Source organism: Scyliorhinus torazame, chromosome 12 (genome assembly GCF_047496885.1).
Source record: "Scyliorhinus torazame isolate Kashiwa2021f chromosome 12, sScyTor2.1, whole genome shotgun sequence".
Lineage (NCBI taxonomy): Eukaryota > Metazoa > Chordata > Chondrichthyes > Carcharhiniformes > Scyliorhinidae > Scyliorhinus > Scyliorhinus torazame.
This window is the reverse complement of record NC_092718.1, coordinates 224813667-224838987: the sequence shown is the minus strand read 5'-3', so window position 1 is coordinate 224838987 and position 25321 is coordinate 224813667. Positions and strand designations below refer to the sequence as shown.

Below are 25321 nucleotides of genomic sequence, written 5' to 3'. Positions count from 1 at the left end.
GTTATACAGGACAGACTGGACCCTGGTACAGCCGCCTCCTGTTATACAGGACTGGACCCTCGTACAGCCACCTCCTGTTATACAGGACAGACTGGACCCTCGTACAGCCACCTCCTGTTATACAGGACAGACTGGACCCTGGTACAGCCGCCTCCTGTTATACAGGACAGACTGGACCCTGGTACCAGTAATGGCAGCTCTGCACATGCCAGCCACTGGGCTTCCTTGATGCTGTCTGATTCAGCGGAAACAGAGATCTTCAGCAAAGAGCGCGGCCAAGGCCCCAGGACATGAGCAGAAGTGACACGAGGAGAGAAAGAGACAAGAGTGTTTTGTGAAAGAAGCAGACATACAGAGTGTATGTTTGAGCAGTTTGATGGTACATTGCTCCTGAAAATGTTTTATTTTTCATTGCAGCTGGAGGGTTTTTGCAAGAAACTCACTGAAGGTACATTCGTTCTGGCTCATTCACAGAGTTCACCACATCGAACATTCTGGAAACTTCCTTCCCTTCAGGATTGAATTCACTGGAACATTGAAGAGTGACAGTGATGCTTCAGATGCAGAGAGCTGGAGAACCTCATGTGGAGTAACCATGTTCTGTTCTGGGGACCACACCTCAGGAAGGACACATCGGGAAGGGGGCGACAATACTGACTAAGCAGAGGGGCTAAAAGGGTTTAATTCTCAGAACAGATGTGCCCAGCAGACTTGCATTTCCTCGCGTTCAGAGTGTGACAATTCAAGGAGTTGAAAGTGTCAACAGATTCAAACTATTTTCTCTTGTGGGGGTCAGAACGGTACAATTATAGAGCCGCCACACCATCCAGGGTTAATATCAGAAACCAGCGAAAGGGTTATGACAATCTGGAACACTCACCGCAAAAAGGCAGCTGAGACTGGGGATCAACTAAAAATCTAACAAATAAGATTGATTTGTTTCGGGGTCTGAAGGGATTTGGAAGTATACCTGCTCTAATCTAACAATGACAAAACAGGCTCAAGGGACTGAATAACCTCTTCCTGTTCCTAATTCTCCACACTGCCAAGTCTCTCTCACCTCCAGACATTCAATTCCCAATCCACTTTACAGGAAAATCCACTGAGAGCATCGAGCCTGATCCACAAGGCAACACAATGTTTTGGAAGCAGCTCAGGGACGGGTTACCAGACTAATACATGGAATGGGCGGGTTGTCTAATGGGGAAAGGTTGGGCTTATATCCACTGGAGTTTAGAAGAGCAAGAGGCGACTTGATTGAAACATTTTTTTTGTTGGATTTTCGAGTGCCCAATTCTTTTTTTCCCAAATAAGGTGCAATTTAGCATGGCCAATCCACCTAGCCTGCACATCTTTGGGTTGTGGGGGCGAAACCCACGCAGACACGGGGAGAATGTGCAAACTCCACACGGACAGTGACCCAGAGCCGGGATTGAACCTGGGACCTCGGCGCCGCGAGGCAGCTGTGCTAACCACTGTACTGCCCGACTTGATTGAAACATAAGATTCTGAGGGGTATTGACAGGGTGGCTGTGGAGAGGACATTTCCTCTTGTGAGACAATCTAAAACTAGGGGCCAACATTTAAAAATAAGGGTCGTCCATTTAAAACAGATGAGAATTTTTTTTCTCAAAGGGTCGAGTGTCTTCGGAATTCTCTTCCTGAAAAGGTGGAGCGATCAGAGACTTTGAATATTTTTTTAAGGCGGAGATAGGTAGATTCTTGATTAACAAGGGGGTGAAGAGTTATCAGGTACGGCAGCAACGTGGGGTTGAAGTTCCAATCAGATCAGCCAGTCGCACTGAATGGCAGAGCAGATTGCAACGGCCAAATGGTCTACTCCCGACCCATGTTTGTGACCTCACAGACTGCCAGCTCCTGTCGGACTGGTGGACTGAGAAACACAACAGCAAAACCTCTTCGAGAATGCAGTCCCTAACCCTGGAGACCAGGGGGAAGGGAGGTGATTTTCACAGGGAGAATAAGTCACAGAGTTCTTGCAGCCAGGTCCCACATTCTGGTATTAGACAAGGTGAAGCACCACCAGATGGCGCTGATGGTCTTCCGAGTGCAGCAAAACTCAAACCACCTCTTCAAATTTAAACGCGTCTCTAAGTGTCCAGCAAACAGGACATAAAACTCTCCAAACTCAAAACACCAGGACAAAATCCAGAGTTTACAATCCAACTAATTGGAAAATTGGTATTTTTAAATCGAGGGCAATCATTCTAAAATCTGTTCAGAGATTCTCGTCCATCTCAATTAACTGGACATTGTCGATCGATTCCGATTTCTCCCACGTCACAGGATTTGGAACATGGGGATCATATGCCCACTGTGGAAAAATCCGTTTGTACAAGTTCATCAGCACGGTGTCCTGGGATTTCAGCTGGCCGTCAAACAAACATTTCATGTGTCCGTGAGTTCCTGCAAAAAACACAAGCCAGTTAGCTCAGAGTTATACCTCCACATATCACACACAGGGCCAGAGAGAGGGAGTGCCGCACTGTCAGAGGGTCAGTGCTGAGGGAGTGCTGCACTGTCAGAGGGTCAGTACTGAGGGAGTGCCTCACTGTCAGAGGGTCAGTATTGAGGGAGTGCCGCAATGTCAGAGGGTCAGTACTGAGGGAGTGCTGCACTGTCAGAGGGTCAGTACTGAGGGAGTGCCGCACTGTCAGAGGCTCAGTACTGAGGGAGTGCCGCACTGTCAGAGGGTCAGTACTGATGGAGTGCCGCACTGTCAGAGGGTCAGTACTGAGGGAGTGCTGCACTGTCACAGGGTCAGTACTGAGGGAGTGCCGCACTGTCAGAGGGTCAGTACTGAGGGAGTGCTGCACTGTCAGAGGGTCAGTACTGAGGGAGTGCTGCACTGTCAGAGGGTCAGTACTGAGGGAGTGCTGCACTGTCAGAGAGTCAGTACTGAGGGAGCGCCGCACTGTCAGAGGGTCAGTACTGAGGGAGTGCTGCACTGTCAGAGGGTCAGTACTGAGGGAGTGCTGCACTGTCAGAGGGTCAGTACTGAGGGAGTGCTGCACTGTCAGAGAGTCAGTACTGAGGGAGTGCTGCACTGTCAGAGGGTCAGTACTGAGGGAGTGCTGCACTGTCAGAGGGTCAGTACTGAGGGAGTGCTGCACTGTCAGAGGGTCAGTACTGAGGGATCGCTGCACTGTCAGAGGGTCAGTACTGAGGGAGTGCCGCACTGTCAGAGGGTCAGTACTGAGGGAGTGCTGCACTGTCAGAGAGTCAGTACTGAGGGAGTGCCGCACTGTCAGAGGGTCAGTACTGAGGGAGTGCCGCACTGTCAGAGGGTCAGTACTGAGGGAGTGCCGCACTGTCAGAGGGTCAGTACTGAGGGAGTGCCGCACTGTCAGAGGGTCAGTACTGAGGGAGTGCCGCACTGTCAGAGGGTCAGTACTGAGGGAGTGCTGCACTGTCAGAGGGTCAGTACTGAGGGAGTGCTGCACTGTCAGAGTGTCAGTACTGAGGGAGTGCTGCACTGTCAGAGGGTCAGTACTGAGGGAGTGCTGCACTGTCAGAAGGCCTTTCGTTTGGGTGGCAGTGTAAATCTCTCAGATGAATGCAGGGGAGTTCTCGGTGCAACATCTACCCGATAAGCACCAAAACAGATCATCAGGCCGGCATTATGTTTGTCAGAACGCGGGTGTAAATCTCATCTGTGTTTCCTACTTTACAACAGTGATCACTCTCCGAAGGGACTTCACTGGTTGGAATGTGATTTGGCCATCCTGAGATTGGGAACAGTGCCAAAGGAATGCACGGTCATATCCTCCGCTGTGCGCAGTATATCAAGCGATGGACCATTGGCTGCTCGAAACATCAAAATGCTCTCAGAACAAACTCCCTGCAAAAACCCCCAAATCTCCCAAAGTATCTCATTACCCAAAGATTCCTTGATGTGACCTCTTCGACCCCACTTGGTTCGTAATTCCACTGGTTTGAACCATTGCACATCCTCTGTAAAAACAAAATCTCCGTTAGTATCGATAAACACGGTTAACATTAATGCAGCAGCAAAGAGGTACACAGCACGAGGTTAGATACAGAGTAAAGCTCCCTCTACACTGTCCCCATCAAACACTCCCAGGACAGGTACAGCACAGGGTTCGATACAGAGTAAAGCTCCCTCTACACTGTCCCCATCAAACACTCCCAGGACAGGTACAGCACGGGGTTCGATACAGAGTAAAGCTCCCTCTACACTGTCCCCATCAAACACTCCCAGGACAGGTACAGCACGGGGTTAGATACAGAGTAAAGCTCCCTCTGCACTGTCCCCATCAAACACTCCCAGGACTGGTACAGCACAGGGTTAGATACAGAGTAAAGCTACCACTACACTGTCCCCATCAAACACTCCCAGGACAGGTACAGCACGGGGTTAGATACAGAGTAAAGCTCCCTCTACACTGTCCCCATCAAACACTCCCAGGACAGGTACAGCACGGGGTTAGATACAGAGTAAAGCTCCCTCTACACTGTCCCCATCAAACACTCCCAGGACAGGTACAGCACGGGGTTAGATACAGAGTAAAGCTCCCTCTGCACTGTCCCCATCAAACACTCCCAGGACTGGTACAGCACAGGGTTAGATACAGAGTAAAGCTCCCACTACACTGTCCCCATCAAACACTCCCAGGACAGGTACAGCACGGGGTTAGATACAGAGTAAAGCTCCCTCTACACTGTCCCCATCAAACACTCCCAGGACAGGTACAGCACGGGGTTAGATACAGAGTAAAGCTCCCTCTACACTGTCCCCATCAAACACTCCCAGGACAGGTACAGCACGGGGTTAGATACAGAGTAAAGCTCCCTCTACACTGTCCCCATCAAACACTCCCAGGACAGGTACAGCACGGGGTTAGATACAGAGTAAAGCTCCCTCTGCACTGTCCCCATCAAACACTCCCAGGACTGGTACAGCACAGGGTTAGATACAGAGTAAAGCTCCCGCTACACTGTCCCCATCAAACACTCCCAGGACAGGTACAGCACGGGGTTAGATACAGAGTAAAGCTCCCTCTACACTGTCCCCATCAAACACTCCCAGGACAGGTACAGCACGGGGTTAGATACAGAGTAAAGCTCCCTCTACACTGTCCCCATCAAACACTCCCAGGACAGGTACAGCACAGGGTTAGATACAGAGTAAAGCTCCCTCTACACTGTCCTCATCTGATAGATTATTGATTTATTGATTCATTGATTTATTCATGGTCTTAGGTGCTAATTGAATGCACAGCGAATCAGAGTGAAATTATTAAAAATGCCTTACACTGTGAGAATACAGTCATTGTTTCAGATAATGAATCAACTATTGAACTTTAGTGTCTTGACAGTGGAAATTTCGACACTGATCCAGTGAATTGACTATTGTATTTCAGTGTATTCAGCAATAAGAATGTACCAACTAATTAGTTACAGCAAGGTCTACGGGCAGCGGTGAAGTGAGAAACCTATTTTCATGAGACAGCGCACCGAGACGCTGAACTAACTTTGATGGACACCAGTTAATCTTAAGTAATGGCCAATGTTTGATTAATAAATCATCCTCTAAGTAACGGACATCCATTTGAACAAAGCAGAAGGTCTGAGCTGAGAATTAGAAACCAATGAGTAAGTGAGGGAGTAGACCATAGATAATGATCTTTACATTTTATATCCCTTATGGGCCCCACTCTATCCTTCACTTTTACTATTAATGCCCGAAGAACATCTTGCCATTTGTTTTAGAGCAGCCTGCCATGCTTTCCTCATGCTTCCTCTCAGCCTTCCATATTGCAGCCTCTCCCCGGCATGAGTTACTTTCCTGATTTCTATTGCGATTATTGTTCTGGCCTGTATCCTGTGCCTCCTTTTTGTCCCAATAACCTTAGTTGACAGGCAGCACCTTTTCATCAAGTTACTGATGCTCGTCAGGAACCTTCTGAGAGCCACACCTGGGTCTTGAACGTCAAACCTGAGCAGCAGTCCTCAGCTCAGGCCCAGAGCAACTCAGACATTCCCTGGCGGTATTACACGTTCCAAAAGATAAGATTCCATTGATCCCACCACATTCCTCGCAGCCCCCCCCTCCCCCATCATGTTCTTACCTCGATTGAAGAACATGTATCGCACCACAGAGGTTTTGGTCATGATTTTGAAGGGATGGCCACTAAGGGTAATTCTCTTCACGATCACTCGGTCAGGGTCGACCTTTAGCACAGAGCCTGTCGCAATCAGGTCATGCATACCTGGGATCCATTCAGCAAGGAGCATGGGGCAAGAATACAAACAGGGATACGTCAATGACTGATGCGAGAAAGAGCAGCTTTAAACCCAGTGCCGACAACCACCACCAGCCATACCCCCAACCCCAGCGACCCCCCCTAAACACGCGATAGAATCCGCAGCTTGCTCCTGCATCCATTTTTCCCATGAGCGTGATGCAGAGTACGAGCCGGCTAGTCCATCACATTCAATCTGTCCCAACCTACATCCGGCTATCAGCACATTTACAGATAGCCCGTTATTTACAGCAACATATTGTACACCCAGAGATCTCCTCCTCATGCAGGCCCACCTCTAAACAACCCCCCCAGAAACAACAATCAGCTGTACGCACCATTTGCTCTTTGTTTGAACATGAGGACAGAGGCTGGAGGAAAGATAATTGGCCCGTACATGCTGCCCACCATTGTGTTGTTGGATCGCACAAACCGTTCATATTTGAACTTGTTAGCTGTGGGAGAATAAAGGAATGGATTGTAAAAAGGAGCAAAAGGCGTCTACATTTCCACTGGAATTCATGTTCCCCAGGAAACCCCAAACCATTTCGCAGCGAATGATTTAAAGAACGGTCACTGTTCTTCTGACAAACATCAATGTGGCAAAAGACCAGTCAATCAGCTTTGCATGCTGCTGATTACACGAAAGAGAGACTGGAGAGAATATTTCAACATGTCCCAAACTTTTCATTCAGCCAAATGGATTGGAGCCTCAACTCAAAATTTTAACTGACAGTGCAGCACTCCCTCAGTACTGACCCTCTGACAGTGCGGCACTCCCTCAGTACTGACCCTCTGACAGTGCGGCACTCCCTCAGTACTGACCCACTGACAGTGCAGCACTCCCTCAGTACTGACCCTCTGACAGTGCAGCACTCCCTCAGTACTGATCCTCTGACAGTGCAGCACTCCCTCAGTACCGACCCTCTGACAGTGCGGCGCTCCCTCAGTACTGACCCTCTGACAGTGCGGCACTCCCTCAGTACTGACCCTCTGACAGTGCGGCACTCCCTCAGTACTGACCCACTGACAGTGCAGCACTCCCTCAGTACTGACCCTCTGACAGTGCAGCACTCCCTCAGTACTGATCCTCTGACAGTGCAGCACTCCCTCAGTACCGACCCTCTGACAGTGCGGCGCTCCCTCAGTACTGACCCTCTGACAGTGCGGCACTCCCTCAGTACTGACCCTCTGACAGTGCAGCACTCCCTCAGTACTGACCCTCTGACAGTGCGGCACTCCCTCAGTACTGACCCTCTGACAGTGCGGCACTCCCTCAGTACTGACCCTCTGACAGTGCAGCACTCCCTCAGTATAACACTGAAAGCTCAGCCTCTGTTTCATGCTGAAATGGAAAATAAAAGCCTGGAAATCAGCTGAAAACAGAATGTGATTTTGCTCGCTGACCATTCCATGCCCACCCCCAGAATGGTGCCTCACAGGTCACACACCTGCAGTATGCTGTGAATACAGAGGAGGGGCCCGGAACCTTCTGCAGCCACAATGGAAAACCATCTCCTCCTTCGATCCGATGGGCTCAGTATTGTTCGGGTGTCTCCTCAGTAAGAAATGTATCACTGACATCTGGAAGAGAAAGTAAGATTAACCTCAGGGACAGAGCTCAGTTGTGGAGCTAATCGCTCACCCTCGTCAAATGTTAATTTCAACAAAACATCCATTATACAGACAAAGCAACTCCGCAATCTGAGAATGGCTACGCCAGGCCGGATGGTCAGTTCTGACACTGTATAACACTGGGGTACAGTACTGGTGGGGACGTGTCTGTCACTGTATAACACTGGGGTACAGTACTGGTGCGGACGGGTCTGTCACTGTATAACACTGGGGTACAGTACTGGTGGGGACGGGTCTGTCACTGTATAACACTGGGGTACAGTACTGGTGGGGACGTGTCTGTCACTGTATAACACTGGGGTACAGTACTGGTGCGGACGGGTCTGTCACTGTATAACACTGGGGTACAGTACTGGTGGGGACGGGTCTGCCACTGTATAACACTGGGGTACAGTACTGGTGGGGACGGGTCTGTCACTATATAACACTGGGGTACAGTACTGGTGGGGACGGGTCTGTCACTAAATATCATTGGGGTACAGTACTGGTGGGGACGGGTCTGTCACTGTATAACACTGGGGCACAGTACTGGCTGGGACGGGTCTGTCACTGTACAACACTGGGGTACAGTACTGGCAGGGACGGGTCTGTCACTGTGTAACACTGGGATACAGTACTGGTGGGGACGGGTCTGTCACTGTATAACACTGGGGTACAGTACTGGTGGGGACGGGTCTGTCGCTGTATAAAACTGGGGTACAGTACTGGTGCGGACGGGTCTGTCACTGTATAACACTGGGGTACAGTACTGGTGGGGACGGGTCTGTCACTGTATAACACTGGGGTACAGTACTGGTGGGGACGTGTCTGTCACTGTATAACACTGGGGTACAGTACTGGTGCGGACGGGTCTGTCACTGTATAACACTGGGGTACAGTACTGGTGGGGACGGGTCTGCCACTGTATAACACTGGGGTACAGTACTGGTGGGGACGGGTCTGTCACTATATAACACTGGGGTACAGTACTGGTGGGGACGGGTCTGTCACTAAATATCATTGGGGTACAGTACTGGTGGGGACGGGTCTGTCACTGTATAACACTGGGGCACAGTACTGGCTGGGACGGGTCTGTCACTGTATAACACTGGGGTACAGTACTGGCAGGGACTGGTCTGTCACTGTGTAACACTGGGATACAGTACTGGTGGGGACGGGTCTGTCACTGTATAACACTGGGGTACAGTACTGGTGGGGACGGGTCTGTCGCTGTATAAAACTGGGGTACAGTACTGGTGGGGACGGGTCTGTCACTGTGTAACACTGGGATACAGTACTGGTGGGGACGGGTCTGTCACTGTATAACACTGGGGTACAGTATTGGTGGGGACGGGTCTGTCGCTGTATAACACTGGGGTACAGTACTGGTGGAGACGGGTCTGTCACTGTATAACACTGGGGTACAGTACTGGTGGGGACGGGTCTGTCACTGTATAACACTGGGGTACAGTACTGGTGGGGACGGGTCTGTCACTGTATAACACTGGGGTACAGTACTGGTGGGGACGGGTCTGTCGCTGTATAAAACTGGGGTACAGTACTGGTGGGGACGGGTCTGTCACTGTGTAACACTGGGATACAGTACTGGTGGGGACGGGTCTGTCACTGTATAACACTGGGGTACAGTATTGGTGGGGACGGGTCTGTCGCTGTATAACACTGGGGTACAGTACTGGTGGAGACGGGTCTGTCACTGTATAACACTGGGGTACAGTACTGGTGGGGACGGGTCTGTCACTGTATAACACTGGGGTACAGTACTGGTGGGGACGGGTCTGTCACTGTATAACACGGGGGTACAGTACTGGTGGGGACGGGTCTGTCGCTGTATAACACTGGGGTACAGTACTGGTGGAGACGGGTCTGTCACTGTATAACACTGGGGTACAGTACTGGTGGGGACGGGTCTGTCACTGTATAACACTGGGGTACAGTACTGGTGGGGACGGGTCTGTCACTGTATAACACGGGGGTACAGTACTGGTGGGGACGGGTCTGTCGCTGTATAACACTGGGGTACAGTACTGGTGGAGACGGGTCTGTCACTGTATAACACTGGGGTACAGTACTGGTGGGGACGGGTCTGTCACTGTATAACACGGGGGTACAGTACTGGTGGGGATAGGTCTGTCACTGTATAACACTGGGGTACAGTACTGGTGGGGTCGGGTCTGTCACTGTATAACACTGGGGTACAGTACTGGTGGGGACGGGTCTGTCACTGTATAACACTGGGGTACAGTACTGGTGGGGACGGGTCTGTCACTGTGTAACACTGGGATACAGTACTGGTGGGGACGGGTCTGTCACTGTATAACACTGGGGTACAGTACTGGTGGGGACGGGTCTGTCACTGTATAACACTGGGGTACAGTACTGGTGGGGACGGGTCTGTCACTGTATAACACTGGGGTACAGTACTGGTGGGGACGGGTCTGTCACTGTATAACACTGGGGTACAGTACTGGTGGGGACGGGTCTGTCACTGTATAACACTGGGGTGCAGTACTGGTGGGGATGGGTCTGTCACTGTATAACATTGGGGTACAGTACTGGTGGGGACGGGTCTGTCGCTGCATAATACTGACGTATGGTACTGCGACCAACACTCCCTCCCTCCCCCTACTCACATCATTCCCTCCCGCCCCCCCTCCCCCACCCCCCGACCAGTTCCCCACCTGTCTGTTACACCCAGCCTACCTTCTGTTCGTGTGGCAGTAGGGTGAAGAGGACTAGAGGGACCTGAGATTTGAAGCTCTCCATCACAGAATTGGGCACGTTGCAGATATGGACTGTGACGTACCAGCCAGGCTGTGCACATGGAACAAAACACAACAGGTCAGCTTTAAGGAAGGCTATCAATACGGGAAGCAGAATCTACAGCACAAGCACACACTAACTGGAACTGAACAATTACAATTCAATATCCAACTCTCTCTGGCCGCTGTGACTGTTCAATTTGACTGAGATAATCCTCGGTTCTTCCACCAATCTGTGTCCAATCCAACACCTCAGCTGGTGCTGCAGTGGGCAAGAAGCAGACAGGTTTCATGCAGGTGATCGCCAGTCAAGGAACATGTGCCGAGGTGCACAGGACAGTTTGGTGTGAAAACGGAAGGTTAGCACCCACTGTCTCACTCGCACAAGGTGAGGGCGGTGGAACTGCGCCCCCACAAGAGTCAGCACCCAGTTGTGTGCAAATGACGGAATTCTCTGGTGTGAAGTCGCTGGTTGCTCACCCATGGGATAACCCAGCTCCTATGTACGTGTGATTCAGTAACTCCAACACGTTCCCCAGTTGCATTTAGCACTACTGTATTAAATATAGAAAATTCTAATCGATCCTCAGCAATACAAAGTCAAGAGGACGGCAGATGCAGTCACATGGTGAAGTTAAGCAGCTGCAGCCTGGCCACTACAGGAGGCTGATCCATGCTCTCTGCAGTCAGCACCTCACTCGGCTGCAGCCGAGTATCCGAGTTGAAATCCTCCCCGTCATCAAAAACACCTACTTCACCTCTGTAACACTGCCAGCCTCCAGCCCCGCCTCTGCTCACCTGCTTCTGAAACCCACACACTGACCTGGTGGGTATGGTACACGGAAGTACACTACACGCTCAACCTCACTCTCCAAATTACCATTGCGCCCTCCTGCTCCTCTTCAATCTCATTGAAGATTCTTTTCTTTGTCCTGGCAAAGTTCTGAAACTGGAATATTCTGGCGTAATCCCGTGGTAGGTTCTCTTTGGGATCCCAGGGTGATGTCCGGAAACTCTTCAGACCCCTGTACTTCTGGAACCTGTGGAGGACAATAAAGCATGTCCAGAATAATCAATGCTTGTTTCAGGAGGAGCTGGCCACATTGTTGGGCTTTTCTTGAATCACCCTGCCCCACATCCCAAACACAATCCCGGAATTATGCACCGCAGGTCTTTTGGCCGATGTGTCTGCTCTGGCTCTTTGAAAAAGTGTCCAATTAATCCCACTCTTTCCCCATATCCTGACAATCTGTTTCCTGCCAAATATTTATTCAATTTTCTGTGGCAAGTTTCTATTTCATCTACGTCCACCACCCTTTCAGGAAAATCACAAAAGCTTTTTATATCATCGCTGGTTCTTTTGTCAATTTCGAAAATGTGTTCTCTCTGCCTCCTGATGCTGCTGCTACTGGACAGCCCCCCCCCCCCCCCCCCCCCCCCCCCGCTACAGGAGGCAGATTAGCAGAGTGGTTAGCACTGCTGCCTCACAGCACCAGAGAGCCGGGTTCGAATCCCGGTTTGGGCACTGTCTGTGCGGAGTCTGCACATTCTCCCTGTTGTCTGTGTGGGTTTCCTCCGGGTGCTCCGGTTTCCTCCCACAAGTCCCGAAAGACATGCTGTTGGGTGAATTGGACATTCTGAATTCTCCCTCTGTGCACCCGAACAGGCGCCGGAATGTGGCGACTAGGGGATTTTCACAGTAATTTCATTGCAGTGTTAATGTAAGCCTACTTGTGACAATAATAAAGATTATTATTTATTCTATCCAAACTGCTCAAGTAGACTTTTAAGGATCAGAGGTCATAATTACCACTGGCATGATATAATTGGAGAGATTTGTCTCAGCTAAAACATACCACAGGGTACAGACGTAAAAGGCTGGAACGTAACCAGGAAGTTGTGGCACTTCAAACCATCAAAGGGGGATCTTAATTGTTAACAGCATTTTCCATACTTAATCTCATTGGTTTCCCCCCTCCAATTTCTGTCCAAGGTGCTGACACTGAGCCTATTTCTTCCTGTCCCTCACCTCAGTGACCTCCCAGTGACCAATCTTTATTTGTGAACCAAGAGAATGTACGCTGATTTGCTGCTGAACTGCAGTGTGCCATACAGATGAATTACAAAGAACAAAGTACAGCACAGGAACAGGCCCTTCGGCCCTCCAAGCGTGTGCCAACTATGCTGCTCGTCTAAACTAAAATCTTCTGCACTTCTGGGGTCCGTATCCCTCTATTCCCATCCTATTCATGTATTTGTCAAGATGCCCCTTAAACGTCACTATCGTCCCTGCTTCCACCACCTCCTCCGGCAGCGGGTTCCAGGCACCCACTACCCTCGGTGTAAAAAAAACTTGCCTCGTACATCTACTCTAAACCTTGCCCCTCGCACCTTAAACCTACGCTCCCTAGTAATTGACCCCTCTACCCTGGGGAAAAGTCTCTAACTATCCACTCTGTCTATGCCCCTCATAATTTTGTAGACCTCTATCAGGTCGCCCCTCAACCTCCGTCGTTCCAGTGAGAACAAACCGAGTTTATTCACCCTCTCCTCACAGCTAATGCCCTCCATACCAGGCAACATCCTGGTAAATCTCTGCTGCACCCTCTCTAAAGCCTCCTGGTAGTGTGGTGACCAGAATTGAACATTATACTCCAATTAGGCCCTACTCTCACCTTCCGCGCATGCAAGTGAGCGGATGCACATGCAGGAGACAAAACCAGCAGCAGGCTGTAGGGAGAGACTGGTGGTAGTGTCCAATGATGGAGGGATGAAGATTGCCTAACACAGCATCAACAAGGAAATAGAGTTGGGCCTTCCTGATGCATGTGGTTCAGTGTTCGCTGCAGAGGCAACTGGGAATCTTACTTATTGCCTGAATGTTAACTTATATCATTGACACGTCAAACCTGACTGTTTGTAAAAAGGATGGAATGGTCAGTCAGCCATCAGTGTGCGTCTCAGAGTTTGTCCTGCACTCAGCATCACGGAATACCACGCACCCCACTGAGAGAAACATCAGCCAACAACCCACGTACCGAACTCGAGCAGCCACGTCTTTCGGAGTGTCCACCTCGTCAGGGAACATTTCGTCCATCCGTTCCTGCTTATACTTTTCCAACATCAGCCTCTCCTCCTCTTCGTCAATCTTTTCATCGTAATTATCATCGCGAATGCTTTCGGGGACAGTCATGGTCTCACATTCCTCGCCACTCTCTTCCCCAGCGTCACTTTCATCGCTGTCCTATAGGTAGGGGTTAATATCAAAACACATCAGGTGCCGGGGGGGGGAAAACACAGCCCTTCACCACTCATATAACCAGTGGGAACATCAGAGAGCTCCAGGTCACATCCAGGTGTGCCTGTGTTTATTTAACACTTCAGCACCTCTCAGACATATTGCAATGAGGTATTTTGAAGTACAGTCAGCTACTGCAACATCCCACTAACAGCAATGAGATGAATGAGCAGCTAACCAGCATCTGGTAGGGTCTGGCCAGGATACCAGCTGTGAGTCACAGACCTTTCACAGACAGCTCGAGGAGCAGCTCCGACATTGCTGCACTCCCTCAATACTGCAGTGTAGCCTGATGTACGTATGAGGGACTAAAGCCTCATTCTGCATAACTTTATTTTACGAAATATATAGAAATGTGCTCATTACTATCCTTAAAAGTTTCAAAATGGACAAAGACCCAAAATGGCTGAAACCATGTCTGCTCAAACAAAATGTTATGGATTTGCCCAGTAACACAAATTTAACAGGACTTAATAGGATGTGACCTGCCCAGCAACAGGTTGAAATCTGCCTAGCAACAGCAATAGCCAGTTTTTAATAGGCCAGATGAGATGCGTCTCTCCCAATCATGAGATTAGAAGGCATTTAGATAGAATCAGATGTGAATGGCTTATTGGTAGAAACAGTTTACCTGGATGATTGGGAAATCAATGAGGTATACGTACACTAATGTCTAGAGTCAATGAATTTCACAGGGGCAGACAGTCAAATACACAGGAGGCAGAATAAAAGTGAACAAAAGTATAATTGCCAGGACCGCCAGAAGCAAGGCAGGCCAGTTGATACCTAGCAGCCTCAGAAGCAGGCAAGCCAGTTTGCAGCCAGCAGCCCGGAGGCCAAGTTTTACATCCAACAGCCTCTAAGTCTTAGAGCCAAAGCAGTGCAGAAAACCTTCGTAGCGGATCTTTAAATAACTTTGCTGGACCAGGACAAGATGTTTCCCAGACTTGAGCATCCTGGGACTCAGGCAAGGGGATACACATCAATGTGGAGGCAGAGTCATGTGACATGGGCCTCTGGCTTGTGGAACCAGTAACTCTGTCTTTTTGAAATCAGTGGCCTCCCAGACATGGAGCTCTGCCCAGGTTGAACACCTGGTGCCACCTCCACGGCTTCTGCTGGAAACTCGGTACCATCAACTACAAGGCTGAGTCTTCCTTGCAGGCCTACCTCCCTGTGCAAAGTCAAACCCACTGGAAAAGTGAATTATCTGGCATCAGTTTTCAGCTCACTGACCTCTGTGAAGGAATTGTACTCAACCACAATCTGTATCCTCACAGCCCGGCATATCCTCCACTCTACCATTACTACCAAGCAAGGGGATCATACCGGTTCAATAAAGAGTGCAGGAGGCTGGGTGAGGGACAACGCCAGGCATAGCTAAAAATGAGGTGTCAACCTGGTGCAGCGACAACACAGGGCTACTTGCATGCCAAACAACAATAGGCAGAGCTAAACAATTCCACAACCAATGGATCAGATCTAACCTGTGCAGTCCTGTCACATCAAGCCAAGAATGGCAGTGGATAATTAAACAACTAACTGGAGAAGGCTCGAAATATCCCTTGGTTTAAACATGGACAAAAGAGCTGAATGCCAGAGGTGAGGTGAGAGCGACTGCCCTTGACATTAAGGCAGTACTTGACCGAGTGTGACATCAAGGAGCCCGAGCTAAACTGGGGTCAATGAGAATCAGGGTGAAAACTCTCCGCGGTTGGAGTCATACCCGGCACAAAGGAAGATGGCTGTGGTGGTTGGAGGTCAATCATCTCAGCTCCAGGACATCACTGCAGGAGTTCCTCAGAGTAGTGTCCTGGGCCCAACCCTCTTCAGCTGCTTCATCAATGACCTGCCTTCCATCATAAGGCCAGAGTGGGGCTGTTTGCTGATGACTGCACAATGTTCAGCACCATTCACAACTCCTCAATAATGAAGTGGTTCCTGTCCAAATGCAACAAGACCTGGACAATATCCAGGCTTGGGGCTGACAAGTAACATTTACGCCACACAAGTGCCAGGCAATGACCTTGATTTTGTTCTTTGGAACTCAGCTTTATGGAGACAGATATATAGTCAATACTGCAGGACTGAAATATTCACAGGTTACTCACCTGTGACACTGTCTCTCCCATCAGCTCATCCTCCTCCATATCTTCATCACTTCCTTCATCATCTATCGCTTCCTCATCGTCCACGATCCAGGCGGCCTGGTAATCAGATGTACCTTTTGGAACCCTCCGAACAATCTTCCTGCTTTCCTTCATTGCATCTAAAAGGGGGAGACGGGCAGAGCCGTGTTACCAAGGAACCAGGAGAGGACAATGTGGTCTCATTGTTTTCCCAACTCCAAATCACAACTGAAACCTGCGCTGTGACATTGCTGGAGGCTCAGAGCAACAAACTGCTAACTACCAGCATTGTCACGGAGCTCAGAGTGAACAGACTGAGACAAGTAGAGGTCCGGCTCTGCGAACGGTGATCTGCCTGCTCTTAGCGGAGGGAGTGAATGAGGAAGGAGACAATGCAGAGAAGCTCAATGACAGAGTATTTACAATACTTTGTAAATAAAACTTAGTCCCATTGGCTGAATATTTTGACAAACTTCTATTAAAAATAATCTGATGTGGTTAATCAGAATGAAGGCTTAACAGTTTTGATGAAGCTCTGCTGTATTATTTGAACAAACTAACTCCACACCAAGTTAGCCGAGCAACAGGATGATTGATTTAGTGACTGACCACATTACACACAATTCTATCAGTGTTGGGGATGCTGGGCTGAGCCTCTAACGCACTCCCTTCCTTCCCTGGGGTCAAGCCTCTGGCTTGCTTGACACAGCTCTCGCCCTAAACCCCTTTGCCTCACCCCTGCGCCAATCCCTTCCTCGTTACTTTGCAGCTGTGAGGCTCTTTGGATTGGTTTTACTTTGGAACACTGCCAGAGAAAGGTTGCATCTCAATGCTGGGAGATTGACAAGGCCCGTCAGCAAAAGCCCTCCCCACTGATTGCGAAATAAACACAAAGAAAAAGCACACAGCATCACGTTTAGGCTTGCACAGGTTTGTAAACAGATTGATAAAGGTTTTCACCAGAATTAGAATGTAAGAATGCAGAAAGTTACAAGCCTTTTTTAAAATATGAATACTTGGGATCTATGGCTGTTGCTGTCAAGTCAGACAGTTATTAACCATCCTTGAGATGCCAGGAAATTAAGTTGCTCTTCATTTCCCGTCGGTGGGACCAGGAGTTACCTTGAACCCCACATGAAGGCGCTCAATAAATCCAAGCCCGCCTTTATTTTAGGATTCAGTGTGTGAGCACCCACCCTCAGCCTCTTGCAGTTCCTCGTCGGTTGGCCAGGTCTGCTCCCCCTCCATCGGATCGGGAACCACCTCCGCCTCTAGTGATTCCTGCTTCCTGGGATCTGCTTTCATCAGAACCTTCAGGTCCTCCTCCATCTCGGCACCGGGGGTCTATCAAAGGAAGAGGATTCCAATCAACAGTAATAAGACTAAGGGCTTCGAGCTCATCCCAATGGTCCCATCTTTTTGACATTTGTCCTGAGAGGTACAAAATCCCTTGAGACCCTCCCTCCAGGAATACAAAATCCCAGAACTAAAGCAATTTCAATCTTTGCCTGTAAATCTGTACATACTTAAAAATATGCTGCACCTTTCCCCGTCCATCACTTTCCATTATAAATACTTTATAGTTACACCAGAAGCTGCCTATGTAAACATACGCTGTAATTACACCCTGCTGCCAGTGAAGGCACTGCATCAACATTAGTGGGAAATTGTCTTTAGTGTCACGGGTTTACATGAGCAGTTTCCATTATAAATGTGGAAATAGGAATGACTACAAATCTGAAAAATATACTGGACGAGAAGCCCAAACAATTTTCCAATTTGTGAAAGTGTGAGGAAAGGATACTTCACCCCGGGAGTGCTGAGTCTGACCAAACTTTAAATTTAAACACAGAATTAACCACATTAATATCACATAAATAGCTTTACAATTAACATTTAAACAGTTCTTAAATAAAAGGAAAAACTTGGAACTTAATATCCACACCTGCCAATAACGGCAATTAAGTAACCCAATACAGTTCAAATACCACTTATAAATAAAGTTAACAAAACAGGTTTACTTGCTCAGCAAAGACCTTTGGAGCGAGTTCCTTTCAAGAGCAGATCCAGTACACTTCCGCTCAAACCCAACAGTATTTGGAAAAACTGCGGTTCAACTTAAAATCCAATAACAGGCTGCAAAACTACAGACAGACCTGGCTCCTCCCATCAATTGCATCATCTTTATCCCATTAAATTCCATTACCTGCTTAGTTGGGACTAAATACAAAGCCTCAAATTATCCACCCTCCAGGGAACCTCCAGCAATCACACACAATTCCATTAGCCTTTTATCTGTAACCAAGTAAATGGTTGGAATCAATCATCACCTCACCTTTTACGACTCTTGTATGTATGTACTGCCTGGATGTATTTTAAACCAGAGTTTTTAATATCATTACTGGCACTAATATGAAATATAGTTCATAACAATTTGTATATTCATCACAAGACAGGTGAATTTTATGTAGATATGGCAATTTATAATAGAAACATGTAAAGAACATACAACACAAAAACATGCCAATCTAACTATCCACCAGCATCAGAACCAGCCTCACTACAGCGGGAGGTGGTGGTGTAGTGGTGTTGTCACTGGACTGGTAATCCAGAGAAATATTCTGGGTTCAAATCCCACGATGGCAGATGGCAAAATTTGAATTCAATAAAAACCTTGAATTAAAGGTCAAATGATGACCAAGAAACCATTGCCGACTGTCTCAAAACCCCTCTTGTTCACTAATGTCCCGTATCTGGTCTGTCCTACGCGTGACTCCAGATCCACAGTAACTCTTAAATGCCCTCCAAAATGGTCCAGCAAGACATTCAGTTCAAGGGCAACTAGGGATGGGCAATAAATGCGGGCCCATCCCGTGAAAGAGTTAAAAAAGATGCCTAGTCTCGAGATGGATCAGTATTGATATTTAATATTTATTATATTTTAATGGTCCCAGGAATAAGGTACTTCAGGTACATTCAGAAACCACAAAAGTTCTCATATAATCGGCAGCACCGGGAGCCGGCGGCGGCAGCACCGGGAGCCGGCGGCGGCAGCACCGGGAGCCGGCGGCGGCAGCACCGGGAGCCGGCGGCGGCAGCACCGGGAGCCGGCGGCGGCAGCACCGGGAGCCGGCGGCGGCAGCACCGGGAGCCGGCGGCGGCAGCACCGGGAGCCGGCGGCGGCAGCACCGGGAGATCCCATCCAATAAGTTGAATGGTCTCCTATGATACAAGATTTTATTGATTGTAAGAGTGGAAGTACTTCCGTTAACTGTCTTTTTACTCACTTCCACGTCCTCTCTTTTCTTTGTCGGCTTGGGATTCAGGGGCATGGGGTCAGGTGGGCCATCAATTTGGCGCATCTGGAAATCTCCATGCCCTACAATGTGAACCAGCCTATTCACATTCAGCCCCTGTCCCCGGACATATCCAGACACCTTCAGCGTTCCCACCAGTCCACTTTCATCACTGGCCTCGAAGGCCACCTGCTCAGCCAGTAAGTAGGATCGGCGATCTCGAAAGGCAACGTGCCGCTGCTTCTGCAGGGCAATGTGTCTGATGACCAGTACTGCCTCCTGCTCACTGTCCAGGTGAAAGGGTTTGGCATCAAGAAAGCGTTTCTCCAACATCTTTCTCAGGTTCTTCTTGGCATCCGTTCGCTTCTTGACAGGAAGTTCGTTAATTCCCTGTACCACAAACACTGTGAGGTGACAGTCAGTTAGAAAAGTAGCACATTTCACTTTCGGATGACATGCCCTCACCCCCACACTAAGCAGCAACAGCAGGGTGAGACACAAATATTAGGAACTGGCCGTTATACCCAACACGCCCATCTCCCTTTGATGGACCTCAATCCCATCCGTGTCCCTCCATCCCACCCCCATGCAATAGAACCCCAACAAGCTGCACCAAAAAAAGGCCTCAACATTCATTTTCCGATGCTCAAATTACACAATAATTTTCAATTCAGTTCTATTAAAATTAATATTTGATTCACTTTTCAAAATCTATTCTCAGGATTTGAGAAACCATTGGCAAGACCAGCAGATCTTTATTGCCCAACTCTAGTTGCCCTGAGAGGGTGGTGACTGCACATCACTGGGTCACTTCAGTTAACAGTCAACGATGTTGGTGTGAGACTGGAGTCACATATAGGCCCAGACCGCGGATTGGCGTCAGTTTCTTTCCCTTACGGAAATTGGTGACCCAGTTGTGTTTGTAATGAGAATCTAATCGCTTTTCGTGATAAAATTTAGTTTTAATTTTTTTAAAATTAGAATCTAAACTCATTTTCCAGATCGCTAATTTGGTAACAAATGCACCAATCCACGTACCGTGGCTAGGGAGGCCTTGTGCAAACAGACAGGAGAGACAGAAGTCGCCAGAACTGTCCCATCCCTCATATGGATCCAGCACAAACATCAGCGTGTCCGCTACTTTAGCAAGGTCGAGAGCTGCATGGATATCACCTAAAAAAAGCAATAAAACAAAATGTGAATGTAGGGACGGCAGGAGGCAATTCTGCCACTGAATTTTATCATGGTTGATCTCGATCTTAAACATCTTTATTCAGCTTAGCTCAAAATCCCAAATCCAACAAAACATCACGCTTCAAAGTTCCAATCGATCCCCAGCTTTTTGTGGAGTGTGTTCCGGATTTCGACCACCCTTTGTGTGAAGGGGATCACCTCTGATTTTAAGGCTTTGTGCAGGTTCTGGGGGCGAGAGCTTGAGGGAGGGATTCATGACTTTCTGCTTGAAGTACAGCGTAATGTATAAGCGTGACGTGGATTTATCAGTCAGGTTAATAAATAAACGTGGCACAAGGTTATCAGTCAGGTTAAGAAACCGGACAGTCTCAGACAGCAGAGTGAACAGCCACAGGTCCAGAAAACAGATTGTGGGAACCAGATAAGACATGAAGAGACCTCAAAAGGTAGAAATCTCCGGATTATTGCCAGCGCCACATGCTAGTGAGAATAGAAATAGACGGTTAGAGCTCTTACACACCTCTCCCTCACATACCCAGACAACCCCACCCCTCACACGCACGTACACATATCCCTCTTAAACACACAAATCCTTTGAGTTGTTGACTGGGCTGAGAAACAAATCTCTTTTGTATAACTGACTATTCCCCAGGGAATTGCAACATCATCAGATCTCCATATTTTAATGACCACACTTTGATCACTCATTATCCTTCTAAACGTAAATACAAGCCTAGATTCTGCAGCCTGTCCTCATAATGTAACCTTTTCAGACTTGGCGACTCTGCGCTGCACCCCTTTCAAGCCCACGTATACGTCCCGAGATTGGATCCCAGACGGGCAGCACAGTGGTTAGCACTGCTGCCTCATGGCGCCGAGGTCCCAGGTTAAATCCCGGCTCTGGGTCACTGTCCATGTGGAGTTTGCACATTCTCCTCGTGTTTGCGTGGGTTTCACCCCCACAACCCAAAGATGTGCAGGGTAGGTGGGTTGGCCAGGCTAAATTGCCCCTTAATTGGATAAAATGAATTGGGTACTCTAAATTTATTTTTTTTAAAAGGAGATTGGATCCCAGAACTGAGCACAGTCACCCCAGATAGGGTGGTTATCAGAGCTCCGAATAAATTAAACATAATTTCCTCCCGTTATCCTACAGGCTCCTCGAGACAGAGGCAAAAATCCTTTTCTTGGTTGGTGTTGTACCCGCACATCAGTTTGAATGATTTCTGTACCAGGACACCAAATTCCTTTGTTGCTCCCATTTCCTTCGGGATTTTACAGGCAACCAGTGGTTACCTCCACTACTGCGTTTACTGAGCTGGAAGAGACGTTGGTGGCTTCAGATGAAGTTATTAATGCGAAGTGAAGAGTGGGCTGATGATCTGTGTTAGTTTAACAACATGTGAACTTTGGCAGATGCTCTGGGAAGGAGAAGGCTGCTGCTGAACTCAAGTCAGCAGCGAGCTGTCCCAGTCCTGCTTCCAGGGGGTGAAGAATGTAGTATTGGCCCAGAGCTGCGAACGCCTCGCTTGTTGGCAGGCACAGCCAAACCAGGTTCCTTCTGTGGCACACAACTGCTCCACAATCAATACTGATTTTGGTTTGAACTACTGGGATAAATTTGTTTGATCACAGAAACACTGCCCCTGAGCCTGAGCTATAGAGTGCAACCTCACAGTTCAGTGATCTGATACCGCCAGAGTCTCTGTTAATTCCTCTAAAAACTGGCAGTTGTTCTCACTCCAAAATCTCTTCTGGGAATGGAACTAATTGGGATCCCAACCCCAAAATGACACTCGCTGAATACTTTAGTGGAATAATTACAGGTCAACCACTCACAAACTGCAACATGTCACACAAACAAACAAATTCACTGCTTCCAACAATTTCTTTTAAAAATCGAGCCACTCACCTGGACTCACTCTGGTGAAGTAGAATCTCTGCTTGAATCCGGGACAAACTAACCCGAAACGTTCACCATCTTCACCTTGGTTATACACACTCGAGGTCTCGATGCTTTGAATCAGCCTCAGAGAGTCTCGGGCACTTGTACCACTGTGCAGCACGATTACACCCACCAGATGTGGAGGGCCATCCTTACTGCCCAGAATCCTCTTCTCCGTCAGCACCTGCAGGGGAAACACTCATCAAAAATTCACTGCAGCATGGGCCAGAATTTAAACACCGTTAACAGACTTCAACTGCGAAATCGAGGTGCAGTGGGCAAGGATGGTCGAGAACGATGTGATGGGTGGGCGAGGGACTGGCTTGGGCAATGGTATATTTTTCTGGCCAGACGTAACTCACCGCGTCTCGCTTCTGCTGTCGCATCTGATTTGCTTTGTGTCGTCGGTCATGTTTCCTCAGGTCTTTCCTCAGCTTCTTACTGATCGTTTTCACATTCACTCTGCCTGCAAACAAAAGAAGTCAATGATCTGCTGATAACAGACTCCCTCCCCAGCGAGGGCACTGTCTCCTCTCCACCCCCCAGCAGGGACACCTTTCCCCCCCCTGCCCAAGGCAGCTTCTCCCCACCCCCACAGGAAGGGCACCTTCTTCCCAGCACCCCCCCCAGCGAAGGCACATTTTTCTCCACCCCCCCCAATACAAGAGTCTGCAGAAACGGTACAAAGAACAATACAGCACAGGAACAGGCCTTGTTCAGCCCTCCAAGCCTGTAGCAATCACGTGTCCGATCTTGACCAAACACATGATGATGTGTCTACCCAGATAAGTCTTAAATGTCGCTAATGTGCCTGCCTCAACCACCTCACTTGGCAGTGCATTCCAGGCCACCACCTCCCTCGGTGTAAAAAAAACTCCCTCCTTCACCTTGTGCCCCCTTGTAACTATCATTTCCACCCTGGGAAAAACCCTCCAACTGTTCACCATATCTATACCCCATATCATTTTATAAACTTCTATCAGGTTGCCCCTCAGCCTCTCTAGGAAGAATGATCCCAGTTTATTCAATCTCTCCTCATAGCTAATACCCTCCATACTAGGCAACATCCTGGTAAACCTTTCCTGTACTCTCTCCAAAGCCTCCAAGTCCTTCTGGTAATGCGGTGACCAGAATTGGACACAGTATTCCAAATGTGGCCTAACCAACATTCTATATAACTAAGATAATTTTCGAGCTTTTATATTCGATACACCTTCCTATGAAGACACGCATGCCGTATGCTTTCTTTACCACCATTTCCACCAGTGCTGCCACTTCTAAGGATCTTTGGACCTGCATGCCCAGATCTGTGTGTGTCTCTATGCTCTTGGTGGTTCTGCCATTTATTTTATAGCTCCCACCTGAATTGGATCTACCAAAATGGTAGCAAATGGGCTGGACAGCAAGGCAACGCAGTGGTTGGCACTGTGGCTTCACAGTTCCAGGGTTACAGGTTTGATTCCCGGCTGGGTCACTGTCGTGCGGAGTCTGCATGTTCCCCCAGTGTCTGCGTGGGTTTTCTCCCACAAGTCCCGAAAGACGTGCTGTTTGGTGAATTGGACATTCTGAATTCTCCCTCAGTGTACCCAAACAGGTGCCAGAGCGTGGCGACTATGGGGATTTTCACAGTAACTTCATTTCAGTGTTAATGTAAGCCTACTCTTGACAATAAAGATTATTATCAAAATGCATCAGCTCACATTTGTCCAAGTTAAATTCCATCGGCCATTTCTCTGACCAATTTAGCAGCCTATCTATATCCTGTTGTATTCTCTGACAATCTTTATCATTATCCGCAACTCCTGCAATCTTAGTATCATCTACAAACTTGCTAATCAGACCCGCTACGTTTTCTTCCAAGTCATTTATATATATTACAAAGAGCAGAGGTCCCAGCACTGATCCCTGTGGAACACCACTGGTCACAGCCCTCCATTGGGAAAAACACCCTTCCACTGCTACCCTCGGTCTTCTGTGGCCAAGCCCGCTCTGATCCATCCAGCTGGCTCACCCCTGGCCCCATGTAATCTAATCTTTTGCACCGGCCTGCCATGACAGACCTTATCAAACGCTTTACTAAAGTCCATGAAGACAACATCCACAGCCCTTCCCCCGTCAATCACTTTTGTCACCCCCTCAAAAAATTCAATTAAATTACTAAGACATGCCCTCCCTCGGACAAAACCATGCTGTCTGTCGCTAATTACACCATTCACTTCCTATCTTGGAGAATCTTGTCCAACAATACCTCTGCTGTCCCGCTCCAGGCCGCCCTTGCTGCGGTGCCGGCCGGTTTTGTGCTGCTTGTTGGGCTGTTTGAAGGTTCCCGGCCGGTGCGGCTCCGACTTCACAGCACCGCCGGCCGCCATATTCACACCGAGCTCCGGGCCGCACCGCCTCCTGGGACACTGGAGGAGTCCACCCGCACCGCCTCCTGGGATACTGGAGGAGTCAGCACGGGCCACTCCGCACCGCCTCCTGGGATACTGGAGGAGTCAGCACGGGCCACTCCGCACCGCCTCCTGGGATGCTGGAGGACTCGGCCAGGGCGCCGCGCGCCGACTCCTGGGATACTGGAGGAGTCAGCACGGGCCACTCCGCGCCGCCTCCTGGGATACGGGAGGAGTCCGCCCGCGCCGCCTTCTGGGATACTGGAGGAGTCCGCCCGCACCGCCTCCTGGGATGCTGGAGGAGTCCGCCCAGGGGAAACCTGCAGAGGGAGTGATCAACACAGAGAATGTTTGGAAACGCTGCAGACGGAATGGATATTGTGCGAGG

The 25321-nt window shown here is 48.9% G+C and overlaps 1 protein-coding gene across 1 annotated transcript; it reads right to left on the bottom strand.

Annotated features, from left to right (window-relative positions):
- Positions 1–359: 359 nt before the first annotated feature.
- Positions 360–24962, bottom strand: tsr1 (TSR1 ribosome maturation factor). Its single transcript, XM_072470016.1, has 15 exons — positions 24792–24962; positions 22906–23009; positions 22511–22727; positions 20443–20577; positions 19396–19808; positions 17305–17452; positions 16091–16248; positions 13720–13925; positions 11562–11721; positions 10623–10733; positions 7739–7871; positions 6626–6742; positions 6114–6254; positions 3901–3975; positions 360–2427 (listed from the first exon to the last, which is right to left on the bottom strand). The coding sequence occupies exons 1-15, from the start codon at positions 24910–24912 to the stop codon at positions 2240–2242; spliced, it is 2427 nt and encodes an 808-aa protein (XP_072326117.1). The 5' UTR covers positions 24913–24962; the 3' UTR covers positions 360–2239.
- Positions 24963–25321: the final 359 nt, after the last annotated feature.